Raw genomic sequence first — 27,234 nt, forward strand, 5'->3', positions numbered from 1 at the left:
AAACAGTTGTTCAAAACAAAGTTAAATAGTGCAGACTGCCATCTAGTGGACTCAATAAATAAATAATGACACTTCTTCATGAAGCTTCATCAACCCATCACTAGTTTAAAGCTATTTTCAAGCTAAAAAAAAAAAAAAGCAGTCTGTTTATATATATATATATATATACAAACTTTAAATTTAAGAAATAAAAAAAATAAAAAATGAATACAATAATTCATAAACAATAAAACAAAATACATTCAATGTAAATCAATTTTATTCATGATCCAGACGGACTTCAGAGGGGTAAAGGTATATTACATATTTTCTTTTTTATATATGACAAGGACTTGGCCAGAACTTCTGTGAAAAAAACACAATCTGTGAATCCAACAAGACTTTTCTAGAGATATAAAGGTCAAATAATTTTTTTTTTTTTTTAGATTACATTCGATCACCTTGATTGATCCCTCTGGAGATCTCCTTCGGGAAATTGGTTAAAAGTGGTTCTGGATTTCATTTACAAAACAAAATATACATTTTCTTTCGCATACTTTAACGCTAGATATACGTTATGGAGCGAGAGAATGATTGACGTTTATGGCAACTTCCATATAACGGTCCTATAAAACGAAAGTAAAAACAATCACCAGTAGGGGGCAGCAATGCGATGAAACATTGTCAGCCGGAAGAAAAAGAAGAAAAGAGAGAAGTGTTGAGGATTGTTTCTGGTTCTGTTCGTATGTCGTTAGAACCGTTAAACGTCCTGAAGAACTTTAAAAAAAACATGACTCCGAACATATTGTCCTCCTTCATCGTTCTTCTGTCGTGGGCGGTATCGGGGGCTCGATACTCCGCGGACTGGACGAGTCTGGACTCCAGACCTCTGCCCACTTGGTACGACCAGGCTAAAGTGGGGGTCTTCATCCACTGGGGGGTCTTTTCTGTGCCGGGCTTCGGCAGCGAGTGGTTCTGGTGGCACTGGCAGGGTCAGAGTCCGCCGGATCAGAAGTGCGTGGACTTCATGTCCGAAAACTATCCGCCCGGGTTCAGTTACCCGGAGTTCGCGCCTCACTTCCAGGCACAGTTCTTCGACCCCTCAGAGTGGGCGGACATCTTTAAAGCTTCCGGGGCACAGTAGGTCAAATCTGCTGCTCTTCCTTAAAACAATGTTGAATAAGTATCGACTGAAATGAATAGATTCACGTGAAAGATGTGTTTAAAGCAGGTGTGGATCAATATATAACAACAGCCAGTGCATTCATTAGTATATGTTTCTAGAAATAACGGTGTTTTCCATATAAAATGAATAGTAAAAAGTAAAAGAAAATTGTAAAAAAAGATTTAGATGAACAAATAAATTAAATAAACCACACGTCTATCCACTTGGAAATATATAGAGATATAGAATAAAACGGGATGTTAAAATATTTTGTAACATTTAAATCCTGCGAATTAGTCAATAAGTCATTTGTAAACTATTTGCATAAAGTCTGAGAATTTAAAAAACAATAAAACACTTGTGACTTGTCTTAATTGACATTATAAAGTGTGCAAAAATGCATAATAATGAAATTAGATCAAGACTAAACATGAAGAAAAGAGGCTAAAGTTTTGCGTTATTTAATAAAAGAAGTGAAGGGCTGATGAAGCTTCATGAAACAGTGTATTTTTTTAGAGCTCAGTAGGTGGCGCTCTTAAAGTAGTTTAACAATGTTGAATGGTGACATTAGAATAGATTTTCAAAGCAATTGATTGCAGAGAAAAGAGTGACATCTAGTGGTCTCTAAAAATAAGTATACTGCTTCATGAAGCTTCGTCACTAAATACAAGTGTAAGTTTAAGTCAGGGGTGCCCAAAACTTTTTCAAATAAGACCAGCCTTTGATGATTTGAAAGATAAACTTGGGTTGAATGTTATTAATGAAATCTCAATCAGAAGTTCAGAATTAAATAAACTATCCCTACATCCAGTTTAAGACCAAACTGAGACAGGTTCAGCTTCATTTCAACTTCATTTTGTCATGCTTTTTTATTTTAATCTTGGAAGCTTGTCATAAAAAAGTTTGTTTGGTTGTGAACTTAAATTGTTGTGTATTTTATTTTTACCTGGCTGAATACAGTTACACGTACACATAATGTAGTCTGCAGGCTGCATGAAAACTGATTGAGGGCCGCAAATGGCCCCTGGGCTTGACTTAAGACATACATGGTGTAAGCCAAAGAGGTTAGTTTAAATGTCTTGAGGGGTTTATGAACGTCAAGTTGAAATAGTTTAAACATTAATTCCAGCTCCCTGCAAACATTCAATTTCAACATTATGGAAGAAGCTTTAAACATGTTTACATTTCAGATACATCGTCCTGACAGCCAAACACCATGAAGGATTTACTAACTGGCCGTCTCCAAACTCCTGGAACTGGAACTCTGTAGATACTGGTCCTCACCAGGATCTTGTTGAAGCCCTGGGGGTGGCAGTTCGCAACAGGTGAGTCTTTACGTTTTTATTATTTCTACCCTGACTGTTTACCATGTTTTCTGTTGGAGGGAAACATAGATGGCTTCTTTTAGATCGAGACAATAAAAACAGTGCTAATCAAACACTTTCATTGCACATAATTCTGCTAAAACACTTCATAAATTGAACATAATTGTGTTTTATTAACATTGCAGTTATTATTATATTCATTATTCAAGTGTTTTTAATTTGTAAATCTGTAATCTGTCGATCTTTCCGACCTGATTCCTGACTTGAAAATCCTTTTCGCCATTCAATTTTTTCCCACCTCAGGTCTCTGCATTTTGGCCTCTACAACTCCTTGTACGAGTGGTTCCATCCTCTATACCTGAGTGACAAGAAAAATGGCTTCAAGACTCAGGACTTTGTGCAGCACAAACTGCTGCCAGAACTACACAACATGGTGCTGAAGTGGGTAGAAAAAGAGAATCAGCATATGTTACAGACTTGATGCATCATTTTACTTGTCTGATGGTGACCTGCAGGTACCGTCCCGAGCTGATCTGGTCCGATGGGGACTGGGAAGCACCGGATACTTATTGGAACTCCACTCAGTTCCTAGCGTGGCTCTACAACGACAGCCCTGTCAAAGTAAGAGTCTGATGGACCTGAATGCAGTTAACGCTGTGTTGCATTCACTTGATGACATTTGTTACATTAAAAACAAACCAAAATCTTGGCAATAAATAATAATAAACATTAATTATTTCAAAGCGCCCTTAACATCTTAAATATTTATGAATATTTTAGTAATTTGTTTTACTGTTTGTACATCCCAACACCCTTCTTAAGGAAAACAATTAATATGATGACAAGAGTTTGTCTTTAAATAAACTTGTTTTTGGATAATTTATTTGTTTGAATTCAGGAAAAATACCCTGAAATGAACATTAAATAATTTTAGCTCAGGGATGGACCTTTTTTCAAGTGTATATATTTAAAAGTTAGCATTTTCAAGAGTATTATATGTAAAAAAGATTTAAAAATAATGCTAAACTGTGAAAAGAGAAATCAACTTTCTATACCAGCAATATCCATTTTTTTAATCCGGAATAAACAAGATTTAAATATTATATTTATAACAATGTAAAGATGTAACCGATAACAACAACTACATAATTATTATGTAATTATAAAGTTAATACAATAAAATAATCTTGTTATTTCAAAGATTGAAAAGCATTTTAATGTAACTTATTTATGTTTTCTCTTTAGACTTTCAGAAATACAAGTTCATATATTCTAATCCTCTGCAAGATAAAATTTCATCAATATTCTTTACCCTGTCATTGTTGTGTTTGAAGGACACAGTGGTGACTAACGACAGGTGGGGGTCCGGCTGCGCGTGCAAACATGGCGGCTACTACAACTGCGAGGACAAGTACACGCCCGGTCAGCTTCCCGCACACAAGTGGGAGAAGTGCACGTCGGTGGACACCATGTCGTGGGGCTACAGACGGAACATGAGGATGACCGAGCTGATGCCACTTCCCATCATCATCGAGGTGACGATTCAAGACACTTTAACTGAAAATATTTAAGTATAAATGCAAAGAAGGTCGAAGACAATAAGTGTGATGTTGCTCAGAAGTGGATTTGTGGTTCTGATGTTTCTCAGGACCTGGTGCAAACTGTGGCGCTGGGAGGAAATTACCTTCTGAACGTGGGTCCGAGTCCAGATGGGATGATCCCGCCCGTCTTTGTGGAGCGACTCCTGGGAGTGGGAGCCTGGCTCAAGGTCAACGGGGAAGCCATCTACTCTTCTAAACCCTGGAGGGTGCAGATGGAGAACACCACGACAGCCGTGTGGTGAGTGGAAGACTCACTCGGACTTTTGTTTTTAGAAGCATGTGTTCACATTGTCCATGTTGATCCACCAGGTACACATGTAAGGGATCCACTGTGTACGTCACCATGACAACTCGACCCCCCATGTCAGTTCTGGAACTACTGGAACCCAAAACAACAATGAACACCAAGGTACTGATTTATGTTTTAAGTGTCCGCGTGGGACTCCCTCTGCTGGCTCTTTGGCGTAACTGCATTTGGTTAATGACTTTTCTCATTGGTGGTTTTGTTTATCGACGATTAATTGTGATTAATTGAGATAAGAGCAAGTGAGTCATTCGAACAAATTAGAAACAATCTGCGATGATATGAAAAGTAACTTTTAATGTGAGTCAAATGCTAATTTTAAAGTTGTCGATATATTACATATATATTAAATAAATAAATAAATCCTCTGTCCAGGTGACCCTGTTGGGGATGAACTCGCCTCTATCCTGGGCACCCGTTAAACCTAATACTGGGCTCAGCATTCTCCTGCCTGAGCTTCCCTACACCCCAGCTCAGGCCTGGACTCTTAAACTGGAAAACATCCTTTGATTCTGCAACTGAACATCAGGGAAAGAACCTGCCTGAGCATCTTTTTTAATCGTTTTTCGTCACGCACTCTTCCAATCAGCCACACGAGGGCGTAATGACCAAGCTCGTCTGTTAAGTGTCAATGAGTCACGTTTCAAAGTGACAACATTGCTTGTTTAATTAAAAGTCTTGTTGTATTTTGATTTAAATGTACTGTTTGAATTGAATGCTGTTTTCAATTGTTATTTAATAAAATAAAAAAAGTTTAAATCCATGTGCAATGATAATTCATTATTTTAGTGCCCAAATATATTCTTCAAATGTTGTTAGCCAGAGGTTACAACAACCTATGTAATGACAACCAAACTTGGTCCTAGTTAGGCTGGGCTTTGCTATGAATATCTTTTTCTCAACTATTAACAACAATCTGAAACTAAAAGCACCCCCCAGTGCGTTCTTAAAATCAGGACACTGCTTCTTTGAACTCTTATGTCAATAATATAGATTATTTAAATCACTTAATGCCTTTAACACCCAGTGAGAACTGGATTGTTTCTAATACATTATGAAAATATTCACACAATGACAATATGGAAATTTCCATACTGGCCAATGATAGTGGAAGTGTTGCCAAAAAGTCAATTTATAGTTTTATATTGTTAATTTTTTTTGAAGATTTTTTGGTATATATTTGAATATGTGTATGAATAGACAAAGGTACATGTTTAAAATGCCAATTCCTGACTAATTAAAAAAAAGTGTTTATGGGTCCTCCTAGTGTGAGAACAGTGTCATTGCAATACTGTTAATACTTTTTGCCTGGTCTCAGTACTTTATATGAAAACACCGTCTCTAACCTACTGCTGTAATGTTTGGTGGTCACATGACACTAAAAGACTGGGCGGGTCGTCCAGACAAATTCATGAACGGTAGAGAATAGTTAAAAAAGTGCCAGTAGTGATGGGTTGATGAGGCCTCACGATGCAGCATCAGTTGTTGGAGCTGAATTATGATACTGTGTCATGATTTTGAAAGACCACTAGATGGCACTCCCTGCATTACAATGTTTGGCTCTGATCTACAAACTCAATGAAACTTGGCATCATTTTTAGACTGAGAGTGACATCTAGTGGCCATTTGTCAAATATTATGTATTGTTGCTTGAATTAACAGTAATGTAAACTATCTTTCACATAACACTGAAAAACTACAATTCTTATTACCAATGAGAGACAAACAAAAACAAATGATAGAGTGAGATATTCTTTGTGTGTGTAAAGTATTTGTAAGATAAAGAAAGAGTTATAAAACTTCATGAATCAGTGTCTATCTTGATAGCTGACATAAAAAAAACAACTTTCATTAAACTATGAGCGCCATCTGGTGGGGGACAGTTTGTGAAGCTTCATGAATCAGTTTCTTTTTTGAGAGCCCAGTAGGTGGCGACCAGTTTAAAAATGATGTGGAGTTTCAATAGAATAACTATCAAAAACCATTGATTATATACCAGAAAACACTGTTTCATGAAACTTCACCAAATAATTATTGAATGGTTCAGAGTCTGAAAGAAACTTTCATGAACGTGAGAGAGGAGTCAGAGATTCAACACAAATAAATACAAAGGAGACACAGCAGCCTAATTTAACTCGCTAAAATAGCTTTATAATAATCATATTAATAGTATTAATATTACCTATTAGAAAACGTTTCCACAACAGTGTTACATTCTGTGTTGGGGTTTAACCAGGTCACAGTGTGCCATCATTCGGGCGTGAGCGGCATCGCGAGGTGCCGCGTCGACACATCTTCATCCAAGAAAACACAAGCCGGTAATGGTCATGAAACAACACACCACCTTCCCTCTCTCCCCCCGCTGGTGAACCTCATGCTTCAGGTGGTGATGACTGTCCTACAGCTGATATTGCTAAAAGCTCCCGTCCAACAAAAACGCACTGAAACAGGTATCAAAAAGAGTGGAGCGTAAGAATAAAGCTGTTTTTCCTCCCCGGGAGACGGAGCAGCTTCGCTGTATCAAACCCGTCTGATAAGAACCACATGTGCCGTGAGAGATATACGAAGAACATGACAAAGAGTATGTGCAGAGAACAACGGGGGCTAACTCGTTTTTTTTGCTACATAATAGAGTAGAAGAAAGAGTTCAGAGAGTGTCCATCGCCGGCACGTCCTCTTGTGTAAGTCCAGTTTAGCATCTTCCCGTCCTCCTGCTAGCAGCGTTCATCATATAATACACACCATCAGCTCGACACCAGTTAGAATAATGAGCGCGGCGGCGAATCTTCCATCCCTTTTAATGACATTAATTATACCAATAATAATATTTGAATGGCTATATATGTAGCATTGAGAAAAGCGATGTCCAGGTATTTACAGCTTAGTAAGTATGAGGGTGTTTTGTAGGTAATTACACAGTAATTGCTCACTTGTCTCTTTCATCCATATTGTTAAGTGTGTGTGTTTAGCGCGGGAGTACACACCAGTGCACGCACAAATGCATTTGAACCCGGTGCGAAAGGCACGAGGAGTTTTTAGTTACAGCAGTTTTCAGAGAGTTCAAGAAAGAGAAAATGGTTCACCAGATGAAAATGTCCCACAGAGGTGTTAATAAAGCTTAGATGTTACTGATGAACCACCGACGTCTTTACCAAGCATACGTGACCAGGATGTTATCCTTATTACGTTTCTCAACATTTCTGACAAATTGTGAGCACATGGAAGAAAAATCTTCATTAAAAAAGTCATTATTAATTCATAATTATTCATTTTAAATCTCTATCTTTACTGTTTCTGTTTGCCTGCTACTTCTTGTTAAACATGGTGGAAACTAAAGGCTTCAGGCAACACTCAAATACAGCAGAGGAAATTAATAAAACTGTATCCGTTCAAGTCCGAAGATAACAATAAACTGTTTTCTTATTCATCAAGCTTTTGATTTCAACCATTACAAACAGACAGGAAATGCATTTTCTTAATTAGCCGACAACTATATTTACTTTCTGGTGGTTTCATCAGACTCTTAGGATAGTGATAACAATCTTTACTTTTTATTTATTAAAACAAAAGGGTGTACTTTATGGAAACCCGAAGAAAATAAATTCAAAGTTTGATAAAAAAATAAAATAAAAATTGTGTTAAAGAGAAGAAGAGGCAGCAACGTCAAGACTACTTAGATGAAGATTAACGGTGAGACTTTTATCTTTTCTTACCCATTTTTTTATACCCAACTTTTCTTATTTTACCTAACTTTTGTAGTTATTTACATTTTATTAACCTAACTCAGATCCATAGTATTCCATAAATCACCATCTGTGGTTTTAAATAGAAAAAAAAGCCACAGTGAGTCACATAAAATCGTCTCAAGGTTGGGATACGAACACGTCTGATTTATATCAACTCTTCTAATCTGTTGTCTTTTAAGTTATTTTTGTGTTGACAACGATTCTTCAGTAATGTGTATGAAGTCATCATGTCAACGTCTACAATCAGAGATAACCATGTTTTTTTCCTGCATTTAGTCAGTGAACCAGAAGTGAAAGAAAGGTTTGGTCTTAAGCAGCGAAAGCAAAAATAAATGATCTTTAAGTTTTCAGTTGAAACTGCTGTAACTAAAACCCAAACTTACTGCTTGAACAACTTCATGGCATCATTCCACACACTCTTGCTTGCTCTTTATTCACATAAAATAGCTACAAGAGTTGATCCTCTTTAACACCCAGAAAAAACAAAATAGGAAACTTCCTTCGTGGTGTTTCTTTTTTTTTTTTCAAGAGTTCCTTCAGTTTCACCGTGGTAAAGATTCCCCTGAGACAGAGGTCTGTGTTCGTGGTAGGAGACACTGCTAGTAGAGACTGAGGTACTTGGAGTTGTCCGTCCGGTTGTCCATGAGCGATTTTTGCACTTCGAGAAAATGGTCATACAACAGAAGTCTGGTTTTGTTGGTGAGTGCTCGGACGAGAATAGCAGCTGGCGCCCCTGTACGTTTCATGTGTGGACACGGTAGATGGTCGGAAACACAACACAGATCATGGATATCACAATTGCTAAATAAAATGTGTTTGCAATGGACCAAGAATCAAGGCAAGGTGGCTTGCTAACACCTCAACTTGTGGTAAAAAAAAAGAAAGTCTATCTTATGCTACTTTGGATTAAAAAAAAGAAAACCCAGCAAGAGTTGATGTGGCGTCCCTCAGGGCCAACTCCAAACTTGGCCGTCGCTTGTTGTGTCCGTTTGAGGATTGTGAGTCCTTCACAGTGGAGTAACAGTATAAAAAGCAGGTCTTTGTGCTTTGTGTCATAAACCACTGAGATGTTTGTGGGTAACAGAGGAGAAGGATAAGGCTGCTCTGCAACCCACGCTGCGAATTAGCAAGACACGTAGTCCAAATATTCCAGTGTCTTCGTATTCCGAGGTCAATCCAATATCATCCAAAAGCAAAGTAGCAAGTTGCTGTAACAGTAGAGAACGGAAAAAAAAAGCTACAAAAAAAACGCTCTTGTTTGAAAACAAACAAACCAAAAGAAATCTCTACGAGAGCTTGTCGTTAAACATGCGGTGCCGACAAATTCAGTCCCAGTGAAAGTGAGAGTCACAGGTCGTCGTAATATTTCCTCGACAAATACAAACCATCCGTTGTTCAAAGAAAACATCCACGTTTAGGCACATGTTGCTGCTAAAGTGGTGGGAGTCCGACGGTGAGGTGGTCTAGGTTACTGCAATCACACGGATATACATAAATACCTATGAAAAGATCCTACCACAATTGCTAGTAATACCCTGTGAAACCCTGACCCACTTCTTGAAATTGGATATGACAAACAACTCTTAAATCACACACTTGGATAATCTATGATAAGAATACTGTAGTATTAGTATTTCACATTTGATATATGCTTTGCTGTACAATATCATATCATAACTTGTTTACTAATCTATAAATTTATAAAATATACATCTCCTTTGAAAAACAAAAAACACCGTCCGTCACATTCCATCCCAAATGTTTAGAAGACGAAATCAAAAGAACAGATCATGCTATAGGAATTTATCAATTTACTGTAAAATGGCTGATTCGGACACCGCTCGCCTTCACAAGTCCTTTTTCTACCTGTTCAGCCGTTCGTATTCACACACGCTCACACACACATACACAAAAAAACTCTTACAAAACCACCAGATTAGAAATATGATCCGATAAAAGTTTCTTAATTCATGCATCTCAAGGTGTCGGAACGGAAAACACACTTCGAACAAATATTCTAAAAACAAAACCAATTATCCCCAATTTTTTCAATATTATAATATTTTCTTTCCCTTCTTTATCTGGAACTCGTGCCTGCTTTCTTTTTTTTTCTCTTAATTACAATAATTGAAGCACAAAAAGTACTATTCCTACATGGCTGTGTCATTACAACTCCTGATGAAACCACTACATATACCTCAGGTGTTTCTGGGGGGGTCTGTTTTTCTGACCACTTGGGGGTACTGTAGTCTCACAGTGAAATAGGGGCCGGCTCGCTAGTTCAAAAGAGAGCGAAATACTTTATAATATCACTGAAAAATATCACCCCAACGCTCTCTATAGCCGCGTGAAGGGTCCTTTGTGGAACAGGTGAAAGGCTGAAAGGCAAAAGAGATTTAGAGCAGTTTCAGGTGTGGACAGATGTCAGTTAAATGTCAGTTGAGTCAGGATTTCCCGCTGTTCTACTCCAGTGAAGATAAGAAGAGGACATGGAATCACCTCAAAGTCTGGCAGACGGTTAAGTTTGCGGTGGCTTTCCACACAGGTTTGTGCCTTCGCAGCCCTTAGATTGTTGAGTGACGGGAAAATGTCAGGCGAAAAAAGGAAAGTGGTGATTACACTGGCTAACACCATTTCCTATTTTTCTTTTAATATATATGATTAAATGATCATCAAAAATAGCTATTTTTAATTTACATGTTGGGGACAAAAAAAACTCTAATCAGACCATTGCTGTGGAAACAAAGGTATAAGTAAGTCCCGTATTTTAAATATCTGGTTATCTTATGACACATATAAAGCTTTCAAGATTCAATCATGCTCTTGTGAGAAAATTTGAATTCGTCTAGAAGTCACCAGACCAAAGAAGGGCGATCCCAGAATTCCAAATGTTGAAAGTTTTGATCGCAGCAAGCCTAAAGTTGGTTCCCCCCCTTTTTTTTTATCTCCTTATTCCCTTCAGGCCTTTACAACATCTTTAAAATGAACAAACAGCCACATTTGTTGTCTGTCAACGACTGTATTGCTCAGTTTCTCTTTAGGCTTACCTATAATAATATAATGCCTATTCTAATAGGTACAATTTTGGTAGTTATCAGTTGCTGTTAGTTTTGAGCTGATGAAGCATCATGAAACAGTATCTTTTTTTTCTAAGAGTCCACTAGATGGCACTCTCTGCCCTACAAATCTATTGAAACTTCAGCTAATGTTCAAAGTGAGGGCGCCACTTGCTGAGCTCTAGACAATAAGACTTCATGAAGCGTCACTAGCCACTGTTAAAACAAAGTCTAATATTTTATGTCATTTCTTAGATACTGGCTCTACATGATACTATTACTTCAGCAGAGTATGTATCTCTCAGCAGAGACTACTATAAACACCATAAACTCATGAAGATTGTCCTATTTTTGTGGCAACCTCAGTTTAAGAATGTAGGGTTTCAATGGTATAGCTGTGAAGCTATTCATTATAAGACAGAGAGTGCCATCTAGTGGGCTCTGACAATAAGGTCACAGCTTCATCAGTCCATCACTAGTACAAACCCTCTATTTATCTCGTCAAGTATGCTTAGAAAAGCAGCACTTGAGAGCAGTAACGCTCCGTATTAAGTAAGGGAGGAGATAATTGGGACGCTCAGAAGAGTAAATGGCACCAAGGTCATTTGGGGAGGAGGTCATACTGAACTGATACATGTCCATGGATCTCTCTAACAAATCCTAATGGAGCTGCCGCCTTGCTCTGTTTGTGTGCCGATATCCTGCGAGGTGACAAAGTCTGCTGCGGTAATGAGCAGGAAAGGCTGTCATGTTCAAGGACGCCGGTTCATTTTAATGGGACGGGCTGAGAGAGGGAATTATGCTCTCCAATTCCCAATCCTCAGCAAAACTATAAATGTATATATGGTTACTTTTTAAATGTTAGTCTACGTCAATCGATGTATAATCAAGCTAGAGGGAAATGTTGAAATCTGGGGTGGAGGTGAAAAGTGACAGCCTTGTTTCAAAGTCGGGTCTGGGCTTCGGGAATGTAGATCTCAATGCTGTCGGCGCTCTCTGTGGCCGAGTTCTGCCTAAAGGATGCGGTGCGTTTGGTCTGCAGAAGCCTCCGTCTTGCTTCTGTCCTCTGGCGGTCCGCCAGGTCCAGGGACTTCTCCCTAATGGGTAGAGTATGTCCTCCCACCCGGGGCACCACCAGGCTCCCTGACACTCCGCCGCCCCCTACGTCGCCTATGCTATCGGCTCTGAGGGTTCCCGTCACGCCCCCTGCTGACTTCTTTGGTAAAGGAGGAGGTAGCTTTTTATCCTCCTGACCGGGGACAAGGTTGACATGGGAATGATGTAAACAGGAATGGGTTTGGAAAGTAGGAAGGAAGAAAAAAATGTGGACATGGAAGAACAGAGTAGTAACCAAAAAATAAGGATGCAACATAAAGAAATGAACCAACGATTTGGGAAAAGACAATGTGAGGGAGAAGAAAAGAGAAAAAAAGTTAGTATATTCCTTGATTAAGATATAGATTTAAAAATTGATGGCACTAGTGCCTTTAATAAAGATAAACTGGTGTTGTCGACATTATATAGGATTAAAATGTGCACATGAAGCTTCATGAAGCAGTGTCTTATATTTTAATGCTCACTAAGGGGGGCCTTCAGTTTTAAAACGATGTGAGGTTTCAATAGAATAGAAGTTCAAAGCGATTGATTATAGAGCAGAGAGTGACTTTTAGTGAACTCTGGGAATAAAGAAACTGTATCATGAAGCTTCATCAGAATCAGAACATTTTATTGCCAGTATTGTAAACATAACATAGGAATGTCATGTTGTGTCAATTCATCATGAAATAATTATATATATTTAGGATTTCATATGCAGGTCAATAGAATAAAGTAATTTATTGATGTAATATATCTATGTATTACATCTTTGTGTTTTAACCATTTAAGATAGTAAAAAAATATATCATTAATTTAGTTTAGTTTTGTCTTAAAGGCAGATGTAGTGAATTTGCACTTTCAACAAACCAGAGTTGAGATGTTTAAGATAAAGAAAATGAAGGAAACAACTTAAAACAAATAAAAGTTTTATTGTTGAATTCCTTAAAAGGTAGTAGGTTGGTTTGTGGCAGTGATCCAGTGAAATAACAAAAAATTGGAGGCCTTCTGTCTGTCCTCCACTTCGACATCTTTTGACAATTATTAGGTACACATAGCAAGATTGGACTAACAAAGCACCACAAAACGACTGTTCATCGTCATCCTCGAAGTACAAAAATAAATAATTTCCCACAAATTATATAAATAACAGTGTTCAAATTGGCAGTTTAGTAGAGGTTGGTGGTCACTTGTGCCACTTTCTTACACGTCGCCATCTTAGCTCTGTGAGACACCAGTGTGACTTTGACCTCTACGCTCCTCACCTTCTTATCAAGTGTGAGCTTCCACCCGGAGTCTTTGAGCCTCTGTAGATCTTGGAACTTGACCCTGACGTCCTCTATGTTGAGCTGCAGAAGGTCCCACAGGCTAGCCAGGTCCTGAGAGGTGGGCTGGGGGTATGCAGACGGGTCCTGAGTGATAACATATGAACATTAAGCTTCTCCAGAAAAATCCTGACTTGTGTGTTGGAATGTGCAAAATCATCCACTGTGGTTAATGTGAAAGTATGTTCTGAGCAACCGCTCACCACGCTTTGTTGGCACAGGCGGAAGAACTGCTGGACTTTTTGAGACATGAGCATCTGTGCACTGCCAACTGCATTACGTATCAGCTCCAAAGCTGAATGGGGGAGGACGGGGAATAAATGCAAAATAGAAATTTTGAATTTTCAATGTGTTTTTCATCCGAGCTCACCGTCCTCTGGGATATCGTTCTCCTCCGCTTCCCTCTCCATGTTCTGACACCAGCCCTCCATCCTCTCCACCTCCGTCTGCAGCAGGCGCAGGAAGAACTCTCCATCTCTCATGCAGGGCGAGGCTCGGCCCGAGTCGGGCAGACTTCGGGGCCCCTCCAGGGACGGCGTGCCGGCCCAGCCTCTGTCCGAGGTGATGGGCAGCGGAGAATGAGAGCGCGGGGGCAAGTGTGGGTGCTGGTGGGGCCTCGGGTCGTCCGGACAGGCCTCGGTGGTGTAGCCGCTCTGGATGAAGTCCTAAAAGAATCCATATTATTTGTGTTTGGCTGTGAATGAATCGGTGAGGACCCACCTCTCTGTAGGCCCACTGTCCCTGCGTGTGCACGGTGCGGTGGCACTCGGTGAACTGGCTCGCCGACTCGGGCTCCGACGAGTGCCTTTGGAAGGAGCAGCCAAACTGGAGACTCTTGTCCTGCGTTGGCACGGCGATGCTGAGCCCCGGGAAGCCCTCGGGGTCCAGGTCAGCCTGCACGCTTGCTGTCACGCTGTTGGACCGCTTGAAACGAGCTCGCCTGTAACGCAGGGAGACGCAACGGGCGCACTCCTTTGAGTCACACAGCAAAGTATATACCAGTCCTAGAGCTTCTAATATATGCAATTCCTGCTGTTTCTGAATCTCAGTTTTGCGACAAGCTGCTAAATCCTTTGACTTATGACACATCAGTATGAGCTGGTGTCATGCTAGCAGGCCGTGTGATGAATGTAACTCCATTAGTCTTGTACACCTTCCCTTCATCCGTCTCTCCCCTACGCCAGGATGTGTCTCTCATTATCGAGCTCACACCTTGGTTTTTCCGGCCGTGATGTCATAGCGTCCTTGATTATGAGCATTATGTTTTCATCTTTCTGCTGGATACGACCAACCTCGGCCCTCACTGTTAGCCCCATAAGAAAAGCGGCTGCGTCGAGAAAGGTTGACCATCGTCATGGTTACAGTCGCTAATGAAGGGGAAGATTCGAGGAACAAAGTGTTACCGCGGATTTCCAGCTGTGGTGTCTGATGAAATGTTAAATGAAATAAACAAACTCAACGGAGAAATCAAGCGGAGCTCGTCGCACTGTCGGAGGTGACGACTTCCTCAATCATACATTTAAATTCAAAGTGCAAGAAGCACCAAATTGCTTAATTATTCCTTGTTTTACTTTAAATATTTGGACTCAAAAACCTAATATCCCTCTTAATATGGACGGAGGTAATCAGAGAAAGGAGCTAAAGGTTAAAGATGGTAGAGCAAACTGATAAATAAGGTTACCTTTTGTCGTCTTCCACCTGGACGCCGATCGAGTGAACTTCAGTCAGCGCTTTGGTGTCGCCGTCTGAATCTGTCTCTGAGCTGTCCACCTGTGACACAGAGAGACAGTGTTGCAGTTTCAATGGAAAATGCTTAAAATGTAATTTGAAAAAGTGAGTCTAAATGTGATGAATTCTATAACATACATTTCGATATCATTGTAAATATAAATCGCTACACGTTTGATCATTTTTCCCATTGAGTTTGACAATTTCCCAAAGTTCACACATAAGTATCATTTACATTTTAACCTAAACACCTTTTGCTTTGTTAATAAAAAAAAAGGATGATGGCAGGTTATCGTTGTCAAGTTCAGGTCATCTTCGTCTATTTCCTCTGAAAGCTTTTACCGCCTTTTTCGATTGAGTTAGTTATTTACGCTGCCGTCCCCAAAATTCATCAATTAATTGATGCCAAGATTAACCCTAATCCCTAAAAACTACAGATAACATGCATGGTAGTTACATGTGGGGTTCAAAGTGAAAAAAGTACCAACTTTTTGACAAGAAATGAGATCCTGTATGAAGTGCGCCGTATATTGCAACCTGCCACACAAGTCAGGACATCGTAACCCCCTTACCTGCACAGCTATAGATGGCCTCCACTTTCTTCCGCCACGTCCATCCTCCTGTCCGACTGCCTTGCTCAACACAATACTGTTCTGTGGCAAAGAGGTCGACTTCCCCAGGCTGCCCCCGACCCTCTCCCTCACAGGCCTTGGCGGCCCCTCCAGTAGGCTGTCGGCCGAACTGCTGTGCTTGGCCCTCACGCCCACTCCCGGTCCGCCTCCGTACAGCACCAGCTCCCTGGAGGTCCTCACCCCGTCCAGGCTCTCCGCGGAGTTGCTATGCTGTCGGGATCGACCGGGTCCGGTCGTATTGTAGTAGCCGGCTCTAGACGAGCGCACCAAAGGCCCGTCGGTGCAGCCCAGGTCCACGGAGTTACTGTGCTGTTTGGGGCGCCCCGGTCCAGGGACTCCACCCAGCTGGCCACTGTTCTGGAAGTAGGCATCCTGGGTGGACTCGGTGCTGCTCTGAGCACGGACGGAGAGCGAAGACTTGGACATGCGAGGCGGGAGAGGGGGAGGAGCACCTTTGCGATAAGGAAAGACTGAAGTGTAAGAAGAGTAAGAGGAAGACAGATGCATAGCGAGCTGTTAAGCGTGACAAGGATCATTTTTCAACAGGGGAATGGGGAGGAGGATACTTACAAAGTGGACACACTAGGGACAAAACAGAAGGTGGAATGAGAGCAGTTAAATGCTGTATATATCTACAGTATACATAAGAAAAAAATGCCAATCGATTCTCCAGAAATTAGAGTAAAAAAGTGCGAGAAGCTGAAGTGAAACCATGCTTCTTAACAGCGTATTTCCTTGGAGAGATATCAAAATAGTTTTGCTTTCTTCCTATGAAAACACACATCCAAAAAATCATTAGCGGGAAAAACTATAGTTCATTTTTAAAGGCTTTCGCAAGAACAATGTTCCTAACCCTGATGGGAAATATGTTGTCGCGTCCATGTGTGTGTACGTGCGCACAGTAAGCTTTCCGACACGAAACACAGGCTTTAATAAATCACAGGAGGATTCCTCGTATGAGTATTAATAACAAAACGCACTGCTGCATGTCTCAGCTGTTTTAGGGCAGCAAGAAACAGAAGAACAAAACAAGAATTTCTGTTTATTCGTGACGGGTAAAGGGTTCTTTTTGAAGCGGCATCATAACCAGATAAATGGTGCACTCTGTTAAAATAATCATGTGGGCCTTCATTAAAAAGTTAAAGAATGGAATTATTGATCTGTAGAGGTCTAAGAATAGAAGCGGGGTATCTATTACTTTAAAAAGATGAACATTCATCCTGTTTGTCAAGGGATGAATGGGACAAACACAACATCGGAAGTGTATAAAGACGACACAGGGGGCGATGAGTACATAGAGAATGTGCAACAAACATGCACATGTATATTCAAAGATGTCGTACTAGCAACCCCAAACACTGTTGAATGTGGATTGACTTTGTTCTCTGGTAAAGGGATCTAAACTGTCATGAAATCCTCCCTCCTGCTGCCTAGTGCTAAGGTCGAAACCACACATTCATTTGTACCGAACCGGAGATCATCGCCACACACAGACTCACCGGCCCCGCTCTTGATGCTCCCCTGGGGGCCCGACATGGAGAACACGGAGAGGCAGTCGTCGTCCTGGGAACAGCCGGCCTGGATGGCGCGAACGTAGCTGTGGCTGCGAGTGCGAAACACTCCGGGCAGATCCAGGGCCTCCACCGCCTGTGACTCCACCTCGCCGAACATCGTCTCGCACACCGCCTCAAACTGGCGGTTCAGGGTGTCCCCGAGCTGAGGTGGACATGAGGGACAGGTCAAGTCAAACATTTGATGGTGACATCACACAATATTTAGAAAAAAAAAGGGTTTTACCTGTGAGCTGGTCAGTGAGCGGGTGTAGCTACGGGAACGGGTTTGGGTTTTGGGTGTTGTCCGGCTGTTGGTGTATGGGTCGGTACACTGTTTACACGAGTACCTATTTGGACACGCATTAGTTAGTTACAGCAAACCTTCGACAAACATTGTTTTTTATCTGAAAAACCTCTTTTCAAGTTCATTCGTTTTTTTCAATGATAACATTTTTAGTCAGGCACACTGGTAACACTATAGATCATTGAGATACATTTTTGTTGCACAGAATATTCAAATAAAACTAAAAACACAAAAAGCAGACATATAAAAGTACAAAATAAAAAACTTAAACACACAAAATATCCTCTTTTGGTAAAACCTGTATTGGGACATTATTTCCCAAAGACCATTGGGGTCATTTAAAGTTTAAAGGTTTGGAAAAAGTTTAATTGCTTCTTTTGTTTACTTATCCATATCACGTTTAAATATTTGTGTCATTTATTTTGACCTCACTGTCGGTGAGCTGTGTTTCAGAAATGAAAAATAATATTCAGTCACCGACAAAAGTCGCTTGGGTTCACAAGCATATAATAGCATAGATTTGTTAGAAAAAGGTTGGTAAGACTAAACTGTAGTGATGGTCTGATGAAGCTTCATGAAGCAGTGTCATCTTTTTCACAGTCCACTAGATGGCGGTCTCTGCACTGTTTTCCTTTATTTAGAATAAATAAAAAATAATAATAAATACAATAATAAAAATAAAAAAACGAAATTGGAACGTCCCCTTCACACATAAACCCCTCAAACATTTCTTAAAAAAAGAAAAGAAAAAGGGAACGCAAAACAAAGAAACCCTTAAAAATATCTGGCTGAGGCAACTTACACAACAAACTTGGTTAGGTTTCTGAATAATCGGGATACTTTTATAGATATTGAGGACACTTTTTATGTGAATTATTATTAATATTTTATTCTTGTTTTCTAGATGTTTTCTTTCTTGTTATGTTGCAACTTCTACATTCTGTTTGTGAAGCTAAAACAGGATTTAACCCGGTAAACATGGAAACATATAAACAGTGTTCTCAGAATAAAATTGTTTTTCTGTGAAAACAGTGTTTTTTGTATAAACAAGAAGATAAAAAACAAAGAAATAACTTAATTAAAAAGTTTTCCACCTATAAAGAGGCAAACATTATTGGAGAAGAGTTTGCTTGGTTGATGGAAGAAAAGCTACAAAAGAACAGTTGGGTGATTCCACCTTTGATCCATGCTGATCGACCGTCTGAACGCATCCCTCTGAGCGATCAGCGTGGACTTGGGCGAGGCTTTGGGGCTGGAGTCCGAATCGGCGCTGTCGTCGTCCCCCATGGCCTTGATGTAGCTGCCACTGCGCATGCGACGGCAGGGAATCTCCCCGCCGCTGTCCACCCCTCCGACAAATCCTCCCCCCCAGTCCTCGGAGGGAACCTGGCACAGAGTCACGTTGTTGTTTGAAGGAACGCACAACGTGTCGCACAGCTACTGACAAACAATAATCTACCGAGTGTCTGTGATGCAGTTTGATGGTGAGCCTTGCATTCACATTTTTAGAATGTACTGTCAGTAGAAGATAAGAAAAAAAAGGCCACACATGTATTTTTTTGGAAAGTGAAAGTCAATTACAACTAAGCAAGCTGGAAACAGGTTTTAAAAATATTAAATTAACATCATAAACATTTATTTGAATCAATATGGAATGTAATATAGTTCCTTTTTTTCCGAAATACTTAGTCATATTTATGTTTTAATACCAGGAGCAATTGTCTGTAATTACAAATTGTCAGTTATTATTTTCCGTCTATTTTAATGTACCATTATTGTTATTAATATTATTATTATTGTAATTTTTGTTATTATTATATTTGTATTGTAATCTCTTCGCTCTTCTCTTTTTAATATGCATTTGAACCACATGTTACAGTTAACATCAAAACTATTATAAATTAGATATTTAACATTGATTCATTTCTTTAAAAATCTACACGTGAATCAATGAATTTTGTTTACTCTAGAGGCGTTACCAAGTGAGATCTCTCAGAAGAAACCGAAACGAATATGCTATAAGTAATAATATCAAATAATACAATATATACATATAATAGTACAGTATTAACATGTCTATAATCTTAAATAAGATCAATATAAATCGACACATTAAACAAACGTATATTGTTAACCAAGAAATTTTGCGTTTGAGTCATCTAAAATACACTATATTTTTCAAGACATATTTAGTTGGGCATTTAAGATGTAAATAGGTCATTTGAACAAGGTTTTCAAGTTCACAAATATTCAACACGGTTATTAAAGAATCTGTTCCCCCACTTTATAAACAGATTTATACTTCTGTTCTATATGCAGATAACCACAACACACATCAAAAGAAAATCTAATTTAATAAATTATTTTTGAGATATGTTGAAGTTTGGGTGGGGGAATGTCTGTAATGTCTGTTTTTTAACAAGATGAAAATGTAGCTTTTTTAGTCAAATAGTCCTTTTTTTTCTTTTTTTTTTTTAATAAATTATCCGGACATAATAAATTGAATAGTAAGATCCATTAGCTACTATAATATTCCGACATTTCCTTACGAATATTCATGTAAATCAACTGTTAAAATGAATGCAAGACAAAGATACGTAAATGGACGTTCTTACTGTTCTTTGCATTTTATAATTATCAAAAGAAAATGTTTACTGGGCTTTTCAGTAATGACTGAAATGGTGATATGCCCTAGATCAGTGGTCCCCAACCTCTCTGTGAGGCATTTGTTACAGGGTCGTACGTAAAGAAATACATATTTCGGTTGAATGGTGTTTTATTTTAAAATGGATTTTCCCAAAAGTAACACTAGCCTTGACATGTCCAGTCAAGTTCACCAAAAAGCAATCCAGAAATCTAGTAAAAATGATGTTATTGGAGAGAAATAAATCCAGATTCAACATTATGTCATGTTGAGATGTATTTCCGTTGTTGTTTTTTTGGTTTCTCATGCTTAAAATGTTTTTATCTAAACATCGGGCCCTGATAATAATACCCACATCGAACCATTTTTTGCCACAGAAAAGGTTGGGGACCCCTGCCCTAGATGACAAACAACGTAAAGAATGTAGTCTGGATAATTTTGTTGCTTGTCAACTAACAACAAAATTGATCTGAATACTAAAGATGTGGTTCTACCCCCCCCGCCCCGCCACAGCCCATGCTCGGTGACTGCTTTCCAATATCTGCTGTCAAATACTTGTCACCATTTCCGTGATGAGTAACACTTTGGGTTGCCACGTGAAGAGCAGATGAGTCACCACACACAACACTAAAACCATGCACGGACCATCACACATGGCGGATGCGAGAGAAAGGAGGGAGAAAAAAGGGACAAAAGCAACTTACAGAGAGAGAGAAACTCTGACAGCTGGAGAGACACTGACACCGAGAAGGAGAAACAGTAAAAAAAAACGACGGTGAGACAGCAAAACAAAAAACAAAACAAAAGGCACGCAGTCAAGCAGCAAAGACAGATGGACTCACAGTGTCAACAGACAGTCTAAGTAAAGTAATGCAATGGAAATACAGCAAATAAACAAGATAAGATGTAGAAGAAACAAGGCTTCAGCGGGCAGAGGACAAGCAGAGGAGTGATGGTCTGCTCAAGAACAAGAACAAAATAGAGAAAGAAAAAAACAGAAACAAGCAAATAGACATTCATTTTGGACTCTAGCTGGACAACTAAATAGGTTGTGTTTGCTAGCATTGAGGGGGATAGCACTTGCAAAAGAAGTTTGGTAATGGAAATAATGAACGAGTGGTAAGCGAGTTAGAAATGATCATAAAATACACACAATAACAGAATGATAAAATGTAAAAACAAATTCTTAAAACCGTTGACGGAGGTCAATTCAAGAAGCTAAACTGTTTTATTTACTGTAATTTTACCGTGATCTGTGTGGATCAGCTAACAATAGTGTGTATAGGAAAAACGACTAGAGGCTAATGTTAGAAGCTAAAAGCTAATGCCAATAGCTCTACAAGTCTATACCATTTGGCAACACAATACACAACTGAACAATATATTAAGATTGTGCTTATTGTATTTTAGAATTCTATTGTTTATTGAACACTTATTGTATTTTAGAATTTAGAAACAATTTGATATATATGAGACTTCTAATTTTCTTTCTTTTAGAAATGAGTGCCACATTTATTTGGAATTAAATATTATTATTATTATTTGTAGTTATATCTATTTGTAGCTAATGGTTCAGTGAACTTGCATATCATGGCGCTAGTGATGGGTTGATGAGGCGTCATGATACAGCATCAGCTGTTGATACTGAATCATGATACAGTGTCTTAATTTTGAAAGGCCACTAGATGGCAACCACAGTTTAGAAATGATGCCAGGTTTCATTCAGTTTGGAGATTGGAGGCAAAGTTTATAATGCAAAGAGTGCCATCTAGTCCCTTTTAAAATGAAGACACTGCTACAGCATCAGTTGTGTCAAGCTGTATCATGAGACCTCATCAACCCATCACTACATGTCGCGATGTAATTTAAACCATTTAAATAACTTCAAATCACAGCTTATCAAGAACATGTTTCTGTATTTTGGCTACCAGGGGCCACAATTCCATCAAACCCACACAGTGTTGCAGGCGAAATGTCACCAGACACGGGTCTGTGGACATGTCGAGGAGCTGTGACTGCTTCAGACATAACTGTCATAACAACATGTCACCGCTGAACTCAGCTGAAGTTCAGAAGGCTGGAGCTAAACAGTTCACTTCACCAAAAAGTGGAATTGGAAAACTTGCCGTCATCACAGCCTTTGTGTTTCAAATGATCAAAAACATCTCTGTCCACTAGAGGGTTTGGACTTTCTTTGTAAATGACTTTTGAGCTAGCACTGGAGAATTGTGGGTACATTCGGCCAACAGCAAGCTATGTTTTTCCTCTGTGTTGCTTCAGCCTCGTTTTGATTGTGTTGCCATTTAACATGATACTATTCTATTCTATTTAAATGCATATGTATGATAAAATATAATCATGAAGGTGATTCACAAAACTTTCCATCGAGACTTGCCTGCCAAAGCTCCTCATGCACGCTGTCTCATGCAATTTAGCCCCAAAATTATACTGACAGAACATAACTCAGTCTGTTGTGATTGAGAGAATTAAACCCCAAAACGATACCATCATATACCTATAATTATTATGTTTTAAATACACAAATAAACAATTAACCCTCAAAATAAATTCCTGTTGCACAGTATATTAATAAGGAAACATGTTCAGTTATTTTATCATTTATAATTTTAGAAAATGTGTTGTTGATTTTTAGTGTTGTTGTTTCAAGCTTTACTCATTCACAGAATCATTATCATATACTTCATAAACAATAACCATTCCTAGTTTTAAGTGACAGTTATATATTTCAATTTTACTTATTACCTCAGCCACCAAGGGTAAGTTTTAAAGGGTGTAAACAATAATAGGGTATTTTTGCCAAATAGTATTTTGCTATTTATTCAAATGTCAAAATGTTTAGATAAATACAAGCTGAAAACACTGAACCTTGTAACAATGGGAACTCTAGATAACCATATCTAGTGTGTTTTTAAAACAATTTTATTATAGTTTTTCAAAAACATTCATAGTAATTGCTTTAAAATTTAATTATGTTAGAACCGGTGCCATTATGGTGCCAAATATCAGTGCCCATCCCTAGTCTACCATTATTTCTCCTTATCATGCAGTTTGGCATTCAGTATATCTCATGATGTCAAATCTTGGGACTCTAAACAACCTGCATTTAAGATCATAGGCTAAGGGTCGTGACCAGAAACCAAAAAAGAAAGATCTACAAGATCTCAATTTTCCTCGATGAATTAATGAAGTTAGAAGCGGAGACATATGGGATAAACTTGAAGTACAAGTGCCAGATGGGTAACAAGTCACGGTCCTTTGATATGTAACAGATGTTTTCTTCAGAATGCAATTTAGAAAATGTGTCTTTCTCCCTTGTTTAAAGAATTTGTACGTATTACATTTTAAAAACTATATGCAGAAAAGAAATAACCAGCTCAGTGTTTTCAACCCCTACAGTTCCTCCGAGTCAGAGTTGTTCTGTTGATATAATTGTATGCTTATGTTAACATAAAAAGTAATGAGTTGAAATATGTATTTTAAGGGACAAATCACAATTACATATGTAAGCATCTTAGAATAAATTTACCTCCATGTTGGCGGAGAAAGGGAATAAATAATCTAGCCCACTGAAACATCATATTCAGAACAGTGAACTCATGGACCCCCCCCGCATGTATTAAATGACCTTTTTGCTTTTCTTTTTTTTGTAGAATATGTGCCACTCACACAAAGAGATGCACACAGCAGATGCCCAAGGGTTCCAGCACCCAGCTGAGTATATATTTTTAAGGTCACCACTAAGAAGATGTTGTAGCCTAATCTCCAAATCCCCCTTTCCCAATCTCTTTTCCTTTCCATTTTGTCTGGCTGTGCCCCTCAGCGACCATTGGCTGGTTTATCTCTTCTCTGTACCTAAGTGTTATTATCGCCATTGACGAAGCCCCATCTGCACTACTGCTCCTTCACTCTTTTCCTCCCTTTTCTTTTTCGTAGAATCATTGTTTCTCTATCAGAATGGACTTTAGGAAAAGGTTAAACCATAAGGTTTCACAAATTTGGATTTCTGCAAACATCACTTGAAAATGATGTCGCCTTGCCAACAGTCATGTAGAGGTGAATTATTTCATCTTTTACGTCCTCTGTAAAGGCTTTTTTTCAAATGGTGTTTTGAAACCATTCACACTTTATGTATCCCTCTACCAATGTCTATTTTTGGAAAGCTTCAAGATAGAATAAAAGGTTGCCAGTAATGATGTTTATCCAGGAAATAGTATCACACTCGAGCGACTGTCACTTCAATCGGCAAACCTGGACTGTGTCTCGAGGATGAGAGCTCAAAAGACCACCGGGGATCTTTTGGACTTCCTGCCGTTTCCGTAGAAACACAGCTTGCTAAGCAGTTCTGCGACAGCACAGCTGGAAATTGGCGAGAACCTTAGTGTGTGGACGTGTGTGTTTGTGCTTATCTCCATGTGCATTGATATATGGGTGGAATGAATTCGCCTTCAAATGAGATACACCAAATTTACAAAGTCCCAAGGAGCAAATGGTCCCACTATGGTATAACAGAAAAGTACAATAACCAGCTTGCTCGTTTAAACATTGTTTATCAGTCACACTAAGAAATGATTTGAATGTCCCTGTATTCTTCCATCATACATCTCTTCTTCTGTCTATGATTTCATATCCAAATGTGTTCTTCCTTTTATCTATTTTGTTGGTCTCCTTGCTACCTTTCACCCTTTCTTTACATCTCTAGTCTCATCATTTTTTTATATTTTCTTTCTTTCCTATAAATTAAGTGGGAGTTCATAATTATTTTTAGATCTAATGAAAAGTGTTTGAACACAATGTGTCTTGTACTCACCTGTAAATAGTGGAAGGATCTCTCCTTCATCTTGTTCTCAACTGGAACAAGTGCCTTGTCGTAGCCACCACCTGAGGGCCTATTGGATGGATAGACTTCCCTGGCTTGACTCACTGTCATTGCTGACCAAGTGCTTCTTTTCAGCGAGTGACCATGTTGACCATGTTGACCATGTTGACCATGTTGACCATGATGTCCTCCTGCATCACTGCCTGCCAGTGCAATTGTGGTACATGCCATGCACTCCCCAGGGCTAGGGCCATGGCTAGGGCCATGGCCAGGACCATGGCCAGGGCCAGGGCCATGGCCAGGGCCAGGACCAGGGCCAGGGCCAGGGCCAGGACCAGAGCCAGGGCAAGGACCAGGGCCAGGACCAGGCCCAGGCCCAGGCCCAGGCCCGGACCCAGGCCCACCACCACGTTCTTTTGGTCTCTTCATGGTTAGCTCCTGGATGGCAGCGTCCAGACTTTCATGTCCCACTGGATAACCCCTTCTGGCGCCACTGACAAGAAAGCTACTATCACTGTCCAAGTTGTCGTCAGAGCTCCACCAGCCTGCTGTCCGGCTCCGGTGGCGCCTTCCTGACTCATGCCGCGAGTCACCACTTTTACTACGCTCTCGAGACTTGCTCCTCCGGGTGGAGCGAGATTGGTGGCCAGAGTAGTGGACTCCACCTTCCTCCCCTCCGCTTCTGTGGCCACCTCCTCTTTCGCCACGGTAATCACCTCCTCCTCTGGTACCATTGTACTCCCGTTTCGATGGAGCCTCCAAGGAATGGGACTTGGCAAATAGACGCTGAACAGAGTTGACCAGATGCCGGATACGTGAAGGGCTTTCGCTTCTTGGCTCAGCTCCACCACCAGGAGAGCGCTGGTACTGCAGTGTGTGGAAACCATCGGGATGGAAAGGCATTTGCTTCTCAAACTGATCCATCAGGTTCGGAGGAATACGTTGCATTTTCCCTTCATGACCCGACAGGCACTCTTCGCATGAGTCAAACGACTGGAGAGGTGGGTGCTGGCTGATGTGGGAACGAGGAAAGGTTCCACCACCTGAGTGGCTATGGGAATGTGAGTGGGAATGTGAATGGTGCCTCTCCAAGGCGAGTGCTTCAGCCGCCCCACCTGAAGGATAATAGTGACCATCACTGCGACCGTGGTAGAAGTCCCTGCCGTGGCCATCGCAGTCCTCCGGCATGCAGTGGCAGGAGCCTCCTCCGCCACCACCGGAGGAATGCTGGGACATGCTGCGGCTGACATGGTACCCTTTCATATGCGCCGGGGCGTGGTGGGCCGTCCGGGCTGAAAGGGGGCGCTGTGGACGAGACAGGGCTGCAACGTTCTCACCTGAAAAAACAAAGAATCAGCTGTTAGTGAAAAACCAAAACACACACATTTTGACTTAAGGAAAGTCACGATTAGGGATTCAATACCGCAGAAGTGTTTCCATTCTGTTAAATAAAATCATTAAAAGTTTTTTGACTCCACTTAAACACCTTTTATTTCTCAGAAAAAAAGGGCATTTGGAGATAAGTGTTTTTCATAAAACAGGTTCAATCTTAAAAGATCTACTTCATCTAGAACACAATGCAAATTCATATCTGAAAACTTCTCACCACACGGTTAACATCTGTTGTAATCTTTATTGGAGTGACATGATTTGCAGCATATATACGGTAATCACATCTTTTTTCTTCAATAACTACATAATGAATCTAACTGACACACACACACACACAGTTGTTTTATTCCAGCCTTTCCTTCAATTTCATGCCTTGATTAAAGTGAAATTACTCTCTGAGCATGTAAATGGAGCTACTTGCCGATATTGGGACTCACTCAGCTTTTGCGAGTGCAGTCATGCTTTCTCGCTTTCACACATGATGAGGAACTGACGACAGATGCCGGGATAATCGATAAATAGAGCTTGGCATATTTCCGTTTAAGTGG

The 27,234-nt window shown here is 39.9% G+C and overlaps 2 protein-coding genes across 2 annotated transcripts in view; one reads left to right on the forward strand and one right to left on the reverse strand.

Moving 5' to 3' along the window:
* The first annotated feature begins 316 nt into the window (after positions 1 to 316).
* On the forward strand, positions 317 to 5,109 carry LOC148084482 (tissue alpha-L-fucosidase-like). The gene is made up of 8 exons (XM_087787550.1): positions 317 to 1,119; positions 2,335 to 2,469; positions 2,773 to 2,910; positions 2,985 to 3,090; positions 3,804 to 4,004; positions 4,118 to 4,308; positions 4,380 to 4,479; positions 4,750 to 5,109. Exons 1-8 carry the CDS (start codon positions 653 to 655, stop codon positions 4,882 to 4,884), a joined length of 1,473 nt encoding a protein of 490 aa, XP_087643676.1. The 5' UTR covers positions 317 to 652; the 3' UTR covers positions 4,885 to 5,109.
* A 1,390-nt stretch (positions 5,110 to 6,499) lies between these two features.
* Positions 6,500 to 27,234, reverse strand: part of dlgap3 (discs, large (Drosophila) homolog-associated protein 3) — a 77,465-nt gene continuing 56,730 nt past the window's right edge. Inside the window, exons 3-14 of the mRNA XM_087787557.1 lie at positions 25,689 to 26,631; positions 25,286 to 25,550; positions 18,991 to 19,199; positions 17,754 to 17,856; positions 17,456 to 17,672; positions 15,897 to 16,426; positions 15,278 to 15,366; positions 14,317 to 14,536; positions 13,967 to 14,261; positions 13,800 to 13,891; positions 13,537 to 13,683; positions 6,500 to 12,425 (exon numbers count right to left, since the gene is read on the reverse strand). Coding sequence (XP_087643683.1) covers positions 12,120 to 12,425; positions 13,537 to 13,683; positions 13,800 to 13,891; positions 13,967 to 14,261; positions 14,317 to 14,536; positions 15,278 to 15,366; positions 15,897 to 16,426; positions 17,456 to 17,672; positions 17,754 to 17,856; positions 18,991 to 19,199; positions 25,286 to 25,550; positions 25,689 to 26,557 — 3,342 coding nt within the window. The 5' untranslated portion in view covers positions 26,558 to 26,631 and the 3' untranslated portion in view covers positions 6,500 to 12,119. The remainder of the gene's footprint in view (positions 12,426 to 13,536; positions 13,684 to 13,799; positions 13,892 to 13,966; positions 14,262 to 14,316; positions 14,537 to 15,277; positions 15,367 to 15,896; positions 16,427 to 17,455; positions 17,673 to 17,753; positions 17,857 to 18,990; positions 19,200 to 25,285; positions 25,551 to 25,688; positions 26,632 to 27,234) is intronic.

This window comes from Callionymus lyra, chromosome 3 (assembly GCF_982586985.1).
Source record: "Callionymus lyra chromosome 3, fCalLyr1.hap1.1, whole genome shotgun sequence".
NCBI lineage: Eukaryota > Metazoa > Chordata > Actinopteri > Syngnathiformes > Callionymidae > Callionymus > Callionymus lyra.